Source organism: Salvelinus fontinalis, chromosome 15 (genome assembly GCF_029448725.1).
Source record: "Salvelinus fontinalis isolate EN_2023a chromosome 15, ASM2944872v1, whole genome shotgun sequence".
Lineage (NCBI taxonomy): Eukaryota > Metazoa > Chordata > Actinopteri > Salmoniformes > Salmonidae > Salvelinus > Salvelinus fontinalis.
In genome coordinates, this window is record NC_074679.1 from 9,834,407 (window position 1) to 9,846,906 (window position 12,500).

Genomic DNA, 12,500 nt, shown 5'->3' on the forward strand with positions numbered 1-12,500 from the left:
GTATTTTCAATATATTTAACGTGCACGTTTGTTTGTTTGCAGGTGTGAGGGATTCGTGTGTGTGTGTGACTAAAACCTGCGTGTGACGTGTGTGTTGGTAAAGGCAGCTGTGTGTGCGGCTGCCAGGACAGACTCCAGTAGGATCTTGGTGGCACTGCCCCCCTTCATTCTGGAGGAACCACTGATGGCCTCGGGCTACAACGCACACGGTTAAGAGGTCAGGGGTTAAGAGGTCAGAAGTTCGTTGTCTTTCGTCAGAAAGCAGAATGGTCGTCTGCACTGATCTGTCTGATGACTAGTAAACATTCATGAGATTCAAATAGTCTGGCTACAAATGGTGTTAAGTATCACAACTAATGTACTCCAGGAAAAACCACACCTGGAACAATTTAAGTCTCCTCCCCTCCTGTTAATCAAGCAATTACTACTCTTCTCCTCGCCAATCAATGGCTGTAAATACACTGTATACTCACACTGTCCAGTTCCTGTTATCGTAATCTATTGTCACATGTCTCCTCCCTCCACCACCCCTGTCTTCTCCCTCCAACACCCCTGTCTCCTCCCTCCACCACCCCTTTCTCCTCCCTCCACCACCCCTGTCTCCTCCCTCCACCACCACTGTCTCCTCCCTCCACCACACGTCTCCTCCCTCCACCACCCCTGTCTCCTCCCTCCACCACCCCTGTCTCCTCCCTCCACCACCCCTGTCTCCTCACTCCAACACCCCTGTCTCCTCCCTCCACCACCCCTGTCTCCTCCCTCCACCACCCCTGTCTCCTCCCTCCACCACCCCTGTCTCCTCCCTCCACCACCCCTGTCTCCTCCCTCCACCATCCCTGGATTAACTCGGTTCCAAGAAGCAGATACTACCAGGACTCCCACCCCAATACTCAGAGTCTTCATCTCCCCCTCCAATCTGCAATGAGCAAGAAACCTTCCTCCAGAATCATCAAGATCCTTCAAACATCCGGAATCATCAAGATCCTTCAAACATCCAGAATCATCAAGATCCTTCAACCATCCGGAATCATCAAGATCCTTCAAACATCCGGAATCATCAAGATCCTTCAACCATCCGGAATCATCAAGATCCTTCAACCATCCGGAATCATCAAGATCCTTCAACCATCCGGAATCATCAAGATCCTTCAAACATCCGGAATCATCAAGATCCTTCAAACATCCAGAATCATCAAGATCCTTCAACCATCCGGAATCATCAAGATCCTTCAAACATCCGGAATCATCAAGATCCTTCAAACATCCGGAACCATTAAGATCCTTCAGTCGTCCAGAGTCTTCCTCTCACTCCTGCGATATCATCTCTGACGAAGCCTACCAAGCTGCTCTCATTCTACAACCACCTAACAATCATCAAACCTCATTCCAAGCTTGAGCTCATGTCTGCATGACGTTTTTTTCTGCATTCAAACCTTGCAAACCTTTTCCTGTAGCTAATATTGACGTTTCAGTCTTGAGCGTCTTAAATGAACTACGTAATCCAACACCTAAGCTAAGGAGTTTTGTAGTTGTAGGATCAGTATGGAGCTGTCTACGACGTTACCCCGTAGGCCAAACGATACAAAGTAGCGAGCCACAGTGCCAACTGCCAAAGTCAGCTACCGGTCCTGGCAACACGCGTTACCCCAACTGCTGGGTTGATGATGAATGCCCTTTGACCTCTCTGCTCCTCCATCCTCTGGACCACTTCCCTGAAGGTCAGACTGTAGCCTGGCATGGTCTCCTCCCTACACACACGCACGCACGCACGCACACACACACACACACACACACACACACACACACACACACACACACACACACACACACACACACACACACACACACACACACACACACGCAAGCAGGCACACACACACACACGCACACACATTTACTCACATAGACACACAAACACATAAAATCAGAGTATAAAATCAGTATTGACACATATGCTCCTCCCTTCTCAAACACACATACATGTATGGGCACACAAAGCAAAGACGCCCTGACCTGGCCTGTGTGACGGGGTTGAATCCCACCAGTACAGGAGTGTAGATGTCAGGGTGTTTCAGACAAAAGTCCAGCTGTCCTGCTACAAATGGAGCCTAGAGGGCACACTCACACACAAGAGTGACACAATGAAGCAGTTGATTGGACAACTGTTGGTGACTGGATCTTTTGACTGGACAGTTGGCAGAGTAACCTACAGACAGGCCACAGGAAATGCCGATGAACAGGACATGCCTCTTTCCTTCACATAGCTGAGCCAGAGAGAGAGAGATAGAGAGAGATGGGGGGAGAGAGAGAAACCTAGATATGAAATTCATTTCATTCATGTGAATTTAAAGATTTTCCCCATTTTAGACCACACCCCTCCACATTCCTGACTCCTGACCTTCTCCAGTGTGAGCATGCCTAGTTTGGGGTCATCCTCTGATGCCTCCTGGGATGTGAGCAGGGCTCTACAGAAACACAGAGAGAACAAACACTAAACATTAACAAACATTATACACACAACGTTAAACTAGAAAATTAAACACACAACGTTAAACACAAAATATTAAACACAGAATATTAAACACACAACATTCAACACAACATTAAACACACAAAATTAAACACACAACATTAAACACACAACATTCAACACATATATAGACCTGGCCGTGTGGTTCCAGGACAACAGCCTCTCCCTCAACATGATCAAGACAAAGGAGATGATTGTGGACTACAGGAAAAAGAGGACCGAGCACACCCCCATTCTCATCGACGGGGCTGCAGTGGAACAGGTTGAGAGCTTCAAGTTCCTTGGTGTCCACATCACCAACAAACTAACATGGTCCAATCACACCAAGACAGTCGTGAAGAGGGCACAATAAAACCTATTCCCCCTCAGGAGACTGGAAAGATTTGGCATGGGTCCTCAGAGCCTCAAAAAGTTCTACAGCTGCACCATCGAGGTCATCCTGCCTGGTTGCATTACTGCCTAGTATGGCAACTACTTGGCCTCCGACCGCAAGGCACTACAGAGGGTAGTGCGAACGGCCCAGTACATGACTGAGGCCAAGCTTCCTGCCATCCAGGAACTCTATACCAGGCGGTGTCAGGAAGGCCCTAAAAATTGTCAAAGACTCCAGCCACCCTAGTCATAGACTGTTCTCTCTGCTACCGCACGGCAAGCGGTACCGGAGCGCCAAGTCTAGGTCCAAGAGGCTTCTAAACAGCTTCTACCCTTAAGCCGTGAGACTACAAAACATCTAGTCAAATGGCTACCCAGACTATTTGCATTGCTCCCCCCTCCCCTTTTACACCACTGCTGCTCTCTGTTGTCATCTATGCCTAGTCACTTTAATAACTCTACCTACATGTACATATTACCTCAACTAACCGGTGCCCCCGCACATTGACTCTGTATTGGTACCCCCCTGTATATAGTCTCCACATTGACTCTGTATTGGTACCCCCCTGTATATAGTCTCCACATTGACTCTGTATTGGTACCCCCCTGTATATAGTCTCCACATTGACTCTGTATTGGTACCCCCTGAATATAGTCTCCACATTGACTCTGTATTGGTACCCCCCTGTATATAGTCTCCACATTGACTCTGTATTGGTACCCCCTGTATATAGTCTCCACATTGACTCTGTATTGGTACCCCCCTGTATATAGTCTCCACGTTGACTCTGTATTGGTACCCCCTGTATAAAGTCTCCACATTGACTCTGTATTGGTACCCCTTGTATATAGTCTCCACATTGACTCTGTATTGGTACCCCCCTGTATATAGTCTCCACATTGACTCTGTATTGGTACCCCCCTGTATATAGCCTCCACATTGACTCTGTATTGGTACCCCCCTGTATATAGTCTCCACATTGACTCTGTATTGGTACCCCCTGTATATAGTCTCCACATTGACTCTGTATTGGTACCCCCCTGTATATAGTCTCCACATTGACTCTGTATTGGTACCCCCTGTATATAGTCTCCACATTGACTCTGTATTGGTACCCCCTATATATAGTCTCCACATTGACTCTGTATTGGTACCCCCTGTATATAGTCTCCACATTGACTCTGTATTGGTACCCCCCTGTATATAGTCTCCACATTGACTCTGTATTGGTACCCCCTATATATAGTCTCCACATTGACTCTGTATTGGTACCCCCTGTATATAGTCTCCACATTGACTCTGTATTGGTACCCCCCTGTATATAGTCTCCACATTGACTCTGTATTGGTACCCCCCTGTATATAGTCCATATCTATATATTTTTTGAAACTGCATTGTTGCTTAGGGGCTCGTAAGTAATCATTTCACTGTAAGGTGAAATGCTGTTGTGCATGTGACTAATACAATTGTATTTTATATTATTTTAACATTAAACAATATTAAACACTAATGACTAATAAAAAAAATGTTTTATTTGAACATTATACAATATTCAACACACACCATGACACAGAACACACAGGGTTCTAGATAGAACACAACATGACACAGAACACAGGGTTCTAGATATAACACAACATGACACAGAACACACAAGGTTCTAGATATAACACAACATGACACATAACACAGGGTTCTAGATATAACACAACATGACACAGAACACAGGGTTCTAGATATAACACAACATGACACAGAACACAGGGTTCTAGAGATACCACAACATGACACAGAACACAGGGTTCTAGAGATACCACAACATGACACAGAACACAGGGTTCTAGAGATACCACAACATGACACAGAACACAGGGTTCTAGAGATACCACAACATGACACAGAACACAGGGTTCTAGAGATACCACAACATGACACAGAACACAGGGTTCTAGAGATACCACAACATGACACAGAACACAGGGTTCTAGAGATACCACAACATGACACAGAACACAGGGTTCTAGAGATACCACAACATGACACAGAACACAGGGTTCTAGAGATACCACAACATGACACAGAACACAGGGTTCTAGATATAACACAACATGACACAGAACACACAGGGTTCTAGATATAACACAACATGACACAGAACACAGGGTTCTAGATATAACACAACATGACACAGAACACAGGGTTCTAGATATAACACAACATGACACAGAACACACAGGGCTCTAGATAGAACACAACATGACACAGAACACACAGGGCTCTAGATAGAACACAACATGACACAGAACACACAGGGTTCTAGATATAACACAACATGACACATAGCACACAGGGTTCTAGATAGAACACAACATGACACAGAACACACAGGGTTCTAGATAGAACACAACATGACACAGAACACACAGGGTTCTAGAGAGAACACAACATGACACAGAACACACAGGGTTCTAGATAGAACACAACATGACACATAACACAGGGTTCTAGATAGAACATGACACAGAACACAGGGTTCTAGAGATACCACAACATGACACAGAACACACAAGGTTCTAGATATAACACAACATGACACAGAACACAGGGTTCTAGATATAACACAACATGACACAGAACACAGGGTTCTAGATAGAACACAACATGACACAGAACACAGGGTTCTAGATATAACACAACATGACACAGAACACAGGGTTCTAGAGATACCACAACATGCCACATAACACAGGGTTCTAGAGATACCACAACATGACACAGAACACAGGGTTCTAGAGATACCACAACATGACACAGAACACAGGGTTCTAGAGATACCACAACATGACACAGAACACAGGGTTCTAGAGATACCACAACATGACACAGAACACAGGGTTCTAGAGATACCACAACATGACACAGAACATTAAACACAACGGAACATAGAACGTTTGTGTGTGAATGCACGTGCATGCGAGCGCGTGTGTGTGTAATATCTCAAACTCTCACCTGTCTCCCCCAGCAATGATGTAAGAGTAAACAGTTTTCTGCTGCCTGTCTCTCAGGGATCTGTTAAAACGTGACTGGAAAAACATCACATCTCATATAGATACTGCATATGACATATGATACAATTATAAAATGGTGGAATATAGTAATAAATACCGCTATTAGGAAGGCCAGGCGACCAGAGGTTCCACAACCACTCAACACAATTAGACTATCCTCTGGGTCCTGTCAAACACACACACACACACACACACACACACACACACACACACACACACACACACACACACACACACACACACACACACACACACACACACACACACACACACACACACACACACACACACACATGATACACACACACACACACATGATACAAGAACAGAAGCTATAATTCAGAAAACCTCCTTGTGTATGTACATGTATAGAATGTCTCTGTACGTGTATAGAATGAATCTGTATGTTTATAGAATGTGTCTGTATGTTTATAGAATGTCTCTGTACGTGTATAGAATGTCTCTGTACGTGTATAGAATGAATCTGTATGTTTATAGAATGTGTCTGTATGTTTATAGAATGTGTCTGTATGTTTATAGAATGTGTCTGTATGTTTATAGAATGTGTATGTATGTTTATAGAATGTGTATGTATGTTTATAGAATGTGTATGTACATTTACATTTACATTTGAATCATTTAGCAGACGCTCTTATCCAGAGCAACTTACAGTAGAGTGCATACATTTTTATTACATTTTACATACTGAGACAAGGATATCCCTACCGGCCAAACCCTCCCTAACCCGTACGACGCTATGCCAATTGTGCGTCGCCCCATGGACCTCCCGGTTGCGGCCGGCTGCGACAGAGCCTGGGCGCGAACCCAGAGACTCTGGTGGCGCAGCTAGCACTGAGATGCAGTGCCCTAGACCACTGCGTCACCCGGGAGGTCGTGTATACATGTATAGAATGTGTATGTACATGTATAGAATGTGTCTGTATGTTTATAGAATGTCTCTGTACGTGTATAGAATGTGCATGTATGTTTATAGAATGTCTCTGTACGTGTATAGAATGTGCATGTATGTTTATAGAATGTGTATGTACATGTATAGAATGTGTCTGTACATGTATAGGATGTGTCTGTATGTTTATAGAATGTGTATGTACATGTATAGAATGTGTCTGTACATGTATAGAATGTCTCTGTACGTGTATAGAATGTGCATGTATGTTTATAGAATGTGTATGTATGTTTATAGAATGTGTCTGTACATGTATAGAATGTGTATGTACATGTATAGAATGTGTCTGTACATGTATAGAATGTGTCTGTACATGTATAGAATGTGTCTGTACATGTATAGAATGTCTCTGTACGTGTATAGAATGTGTCTGTATGTTTATAGAATGTGTATCTACATGTATAGAATGTCTCTGTACATGTATAGAATGTGTATGTATGTTTATAGAATGTGTATGTATGTTTATAGAATGTGTATGTACATGTATAGAATGTCTCTGTACATGTATAGAATGTGTGTGTACATGTATAGAATATGCATGTATGTTTATAGAATGTGTATGTACATGTATAGAATGTCTCTGTACATGTATAAAATGTGCATGTATGTTCATAGAATGTGTCTGTATGTTTATAGAATGTGTCTGTATGTTTATAGAATGTGTCTGTACATGTATAGAATGTGCATGTATGTTTATAGAATGTGTATGTACATGTATAGAATGTGTATGTACATGTATAGAATGTGTATGTACATGTATAGAATGTGTATGTACATGTATAGAATGTGTCTGTATGTTTATAGAATGTGTCTGTATGTTTATAGAATGTGTCTGTATGTTTATAGAATGTGTCTGTATGTTTATAGAATGTGTCTGTACATGTATAGAATGTGTCTGTACAGAGAAGAGTGTTTCACCCTGAGAATTTGCTCCACCGTCCTGGCCACCTCCAGCATGGTCCTCACCACTCTGTCACTGAACAGCCTCTGACACACACACACACACACACACACACACACACACACACACACACACACACACACACACACACACACACACACACACACACACACACACACACACAGACAAAGACACACACACACACACACACACACACACACACACACACACACACACACACACACACACACACACACACACACACACACACACACACACACAAACCACTGTCACTGACCAGGTACATTGAATACTTCCCCAATCCCAAAATGGTGTGATGTGTCTATCAAGGTGAGTGTGTTGTTGCAAAGGTCCAAAAAGTTATGTTAAGGGTGGATGACTGTTCTTTCCCAGAGCCTTGCTCCTACCTGAGCCCTCTCTAACCTCTGACCCCTGACCCCTGACCTGGTAGATGGTTCCTGTGTCCGTTTGGAACATCTGTGCGTCGCAGGCTGCCAGCAGACGGACAATATGATTGGGCGAGGCCTTGTCGATGTCACGAGTCAGGGGGTTGGACTTCTCCGACACAGGAAACCATGGCTCGTAATCTGGCGACTGACACAGAAGCATCATGGGAGTTGGAGACCAGACAGAGTGATCTGTGGCTAAAATGGCACCCTATATTTTGACCAGAGCCCCTTGTGGATAACCATAAGCACAAAGTGGCACCTCTCTCCAGATCTCTTACCTCCCAGCTGCACGTGTCTGAGATCTCACTGAAGTCCCTTTTCGCCATTGTTAAAGAATGCTGTAGATCAAAAGACGAAGAGTTCGTCCAGTGTTTTAAATGTCTGTCAGTCTGTCTCTCTTGTTCTCTCTCTCTCTCTCTGCTCTCACACACACAGCAACACTAAACATAAGCCGTGGACAAAGGTCTCTCTCTTGCTCCACTAAGTGACCTTTGAGACATGCAGATATCAACCAGTCTGAGACAAAGTTTAACACACACACACACACACACACACACACACACACACACACACACACACACACACACACACACACACACACACACACACACACACACACACACACACACACACACACACACACACACACACATACACACAAGCACACACACACGTCAATGATTGGTATATTATATTGGTATATTATATGTGATATGTGATTATATGTGATCTGAGAAAATAGGCCATCCCAAAACCATACAGATATATTTATATATGGCTCTGGGTCCATCATCCACACGCCTGCTCACTCTCTGCAGAGGAATCAGGTCTGATTTATGAGAGAAAGTGAGAGAGAAAGATTTACCGTTGTATATGCAAGATTTAACAAACCGGGCAGTAGATGAAAGAAATATTCGCGTGCCAGCGTGTCTCCTGGGACTCGCGGAAGAACACGCTTGTCAGTAGGATGCCCCGGATCCTCTCGTGCTATGCAGGCGGAACGGTAAACTGCCAAACCCTGGAGACAGACGACAAGATATCTCCTCCTCCTCCTCCTCCTCCCTTCCTCTTCTTTATCCCTTTACCTCTCCCCTCCTTTCTGTCTGTGAACTGGTGAAAGTGTACGGCTAGTGGGCGCCGACCGTGGTTCTGAAACGCCCAACGGGAGCAACAGCTGTCTCCTCCTCTCTCTCTTCTTCCCACTCTCCTCCTTTCCTTCCGTTTACATTCTCTCAAAAATACACAACAGCTGTTTCAACCCGGCTTAGAAGCAACATCACGGATGTTAACATCATTCACCGTCGGATATCGAGCTGTGCTGTTGTCCATAGCGGACCACTGACCGGAATCGATTCATAACCGTGAGTCCTTCAAGTGCGGGTGGACCGACATTCCCGTTACAGCAACGTTTTTCCCCCTCCAGGAAAACCAATCACACTAACTCTATTTCTTTTTTCTTTTTTCTTTCAAAAAGATCAACAGCTGTGGGTGAGGGAATTGTTTGCAATGTGATCTAGTGGCGAAGGAGGAGGAGAGAGACAGAGAGAGGGGGGGGAAACATGCCTGCTGATGGTGCTGTCTCATTGAGCCTCGTTACCCTCCTGCTGACCAGCTGGAACATGGTGGCAGCGAGTAAGTATCCTCGTTATAGTTAAACAACCCCTAGTGTTGGTAACTGACTTGTCTGGGTACTTTCACCTTTCTCAAGGTCTTCACTCTTTGTGTCATGCTGGAGCTGTGTGTGTGTGTGTGTGTGTGTGTGTGTGTGTGTGTGTGTGTGTGTGTGTGTGTGTGTGTGTGTGTGTGTGTGTGTGTGTGTGTGTGTGTGTGTGTGTGTGTGTGTGTGTGTGTGTGTGTGTGTGTGTGTGTGTGTGTGTGTGTGTGTGTGTGTGTGTGTGTGTGTGTGTGTGGTTCAGTATTTACAAGGTTTGATAAATTACTTTCTAAATGTAATCTGATTATTCAAACTCAGGTAATCGGATTACTTTTACTTTTTGATTACTTTCCCCTTAAGAGGGATTAGAAGAAGACACAAAGGATCCATCAAAGTATTTGGTGTGTCATCATAGTGGTCTCTGATTGGTGGTCATCATTTGGTGTGTCATCATAGTGGTCTCTGATTGGTGGTCATCATTTGGTGTGTCATCATAGTGGTCTCTGATTGGTGGTCATCATTTGGTGTGCCATCATAGTGGTCTCTGATTGGTGGTCATCATTTGGTGTGTCATCCTAGTGGTCTCTGATTGGTGGTCATAATTTGGTGTGCCATCATAGTGGTCTCTGATTGGTGGTCATCATTTGGTGTGTCATCACAGTGGTCTCTGATTGGTGGTCATCATTTGGTGTGCCATCATAGTGGTCTCTGATTGGTGGTCATCATTTGGTGTGTCATCCTAGTGGTCTCTGATTGGTGGTCATCATTTGGTGTGTCATCCTAGTGGTCTGTGATTGGTGGTCATCATTTGGTGTGCCATCATAGTGGTCTCTGATTGGTGGTCATCATTTGGTGTGCCATCATAGTAGTCTCTGATTGGTGGTCATCATTTGTTGTGTCATCCTAGTGGTCTGTGATTGGTAGTCATCATTTGGTGTGCCATCATAGTGGTCTCTGATTGGTGGTCATCATTTGGTGTGCCATCATAGTGGACTCTGATTGGTGGTCATCATTTGGTGTGTCATCATAGTGGTCTCTGATTGGTGGTCATCATTTGGTGTGTCGTCCTAGTGGTCTCTGATTGGTGGTCATCATTTGGTGTGTCATCATAGTGGTCTCTGATTGGTGGTCATCATTTGGTGTTTCATCAGAGTGGTCTCTGATTGGTGGCCATCATTTGGTGTGGTCTCTGATTGGTGGTCATCATTTAGTGTGTCATCAGAGTGGTCTCTGATTGGTGGTCAGACTCACTCAGGTACAACAAACTTAAACTCGCACCTTTTTTCAAAGCTGAATTGAATGTCATAGAGAAAACAGAATGGTGTCAAAATGAGAGAGAGAGAGAGAGAGAGAGAGAGAGTGAGACTTTAAAACTCTATAAACGTACACTCAGAACCAAAAAAGCCCAGTACAACATCAAGCAGCTGACACTAATTGAGGAGTCCATAAACACAAACAACTTCTGGCAAAATTGGAAAAAACGTAAAAAAATCTAAACAAGAGAAATTAGCGATACAAAATGGTGACATATGGACAACCCATTTTAAAACACTGTTCAAATTGACACAAACGCAGAGCGCCAAATTCATGAGAAGTTGAATGGATTAGAAAAAGCTATAAAGGACAATCAAAATCCACTGGACTCCCCAATTACTGACCAGGAACTCTATAAGAAACGTCAGGCTCTCAAATTTAAAAAGGCATGCGGACCTGATGGCATCCTAAATGAGATGCTCAAACTCACTGGTGCAACATTTCAATTGGCTATATTAAAACTTTTTAATTTGATCCTGAGTGTAGGTTATTTCCCTGACATCTGGAATCAAGGACTCATAACGCCAATCTTTAAGAACGGCGAGAAAGTTGACCCTAACAATTACAGAGGCATTTGTGTGAACAGTAACCTGGGGAAGGTTTTCTGTAGTATTTTTAATGTAAGAGTTCTAAACTTCCTTAATAAGCACAATGTCTTGAGTAAAAGCCAAATTGGATTTATACCAAAACATCGCACAACTGATCATATTTACACCCTATATATTTACACCCATAATACAAAAATATACGCTTGCTTTATCGACTTCCCAAAAGCATTTGATTCTATTTGGCATACAGGACTGTTCTACAAAGTTATTGAAAGTGGTGTAGGGGGTAAAACATATGACAGAATTAAATAAATGTATACTGGCAATACGTGCAGCATTAAAAATGGTAAGAAAATAACAGAATTCTTTAACCAGGGGCGGGGCCTTCGCCAGGGTTGCAATCTGAGCCCTGCACTCTTCAATATTTACATTAATTGGCCACTATTCTAGAAAAATCCTCAGCCCCTGGTGTTAGTCTCCACAATTCAGAAGTTAAATGCCTACTCTTCGCAGATGACCTATGCCTGCTGTCACCCACAGCACATGGCCTACAGCAGAGCCTGGACCTGCTAGAGCAGTACTGCCAGGCCTGGGCCCTGGCAGTAAAACCCCAAAAGACTAAAATAATGATTTTCCAGAGAAGATCCAGATCTCAGGGAATTAGACCAAAGTTCT

General features: G+C 43.8%; 2 protein-coding genes across 7 annotated transcripts in view; one reads left to right on the forward strand and one right to left on the reverse strand.

Moving 5' to 3' along the window:
- The window catches only part of gckr (glucokinase (hexokinase 4) regulator), a 36,904-nt gene extending 28,149 nt beyond the window's left edge, over positions 1–8,755 (reverse strand). For 3 of the 5 annotated variants that reach the window (XR_008752874.1, XM_055862664.1, XM_055862663.1), the window contains exons 1-10: positions 8,588–8,755; positions 8,305–8,454; positions 7,857–7,925; positions 6,069–6,137; positions 5,913–5,986; positions 2,399–2,465; positions 2,211–2,264; positions 2,014–2,108; positions 1,646–1,748; positions 77–195 (exon numbers count right to left, since the gene is read on the reverse strand). Coding sequence is in view for 4 of the 5 variants with exons in the window: in XM_055862664.1 (XP_055718639.1) it covers positions 77–195; positions 1,646–1,748; positions 2,014–2,108; positions 2,211–2,264; positions 2,399–2,465; positions 5,913–5,986; positions 6,069–6,137; positions 7,857–7,925; positions 8,305–8,454; positions 8,588–8,635 (848 nt within the window). In the remaining variant the exon portion in view is untranslated. Of the gene's footprint in view, positions 1–76; positions 196–1,645; positions 1,749–2,013; positions 2,109–2,210; positions 2,265–2,398; positions 2,466–2,663; positions 5,513–5,912; positions 5,987–6,068; positions 6,138–7,856; positions 7,926–8,304; positions 8,455–8,587 lie in introns of those variants that run through there. The other 2 variants (XM_055862665.1, XM_055862666.1) reach the window with 2 other exon arrangements.
- Positions 8,756–9,577: 822 nt separating this feature from the next.
- The window catches only part of fndc4b (fibronectin type III domain containing 4b), a 26,623-nt gene continuing 23,700 nt past the window's right edge, over positions 9,578–12,500 (forward strand). For both annotated transcript variants that reach the window (XM_055862667.1, XM_055862669.1), the window contains exons 1-2: positions 9,578–9,670; positions 9,784–9,941. In XM_055862667.1, the coding sequence (XP_055718642.1) occupies positions 9,869–9,941 (73 nt within the window). In that variant the 5' untranslated portion in view covers positions 9,578–9,670; positions 9,784–9,868. The remainder of the gene's footprint in view (positions 9,671–9,783; positions 9,942–12,500) is intronic.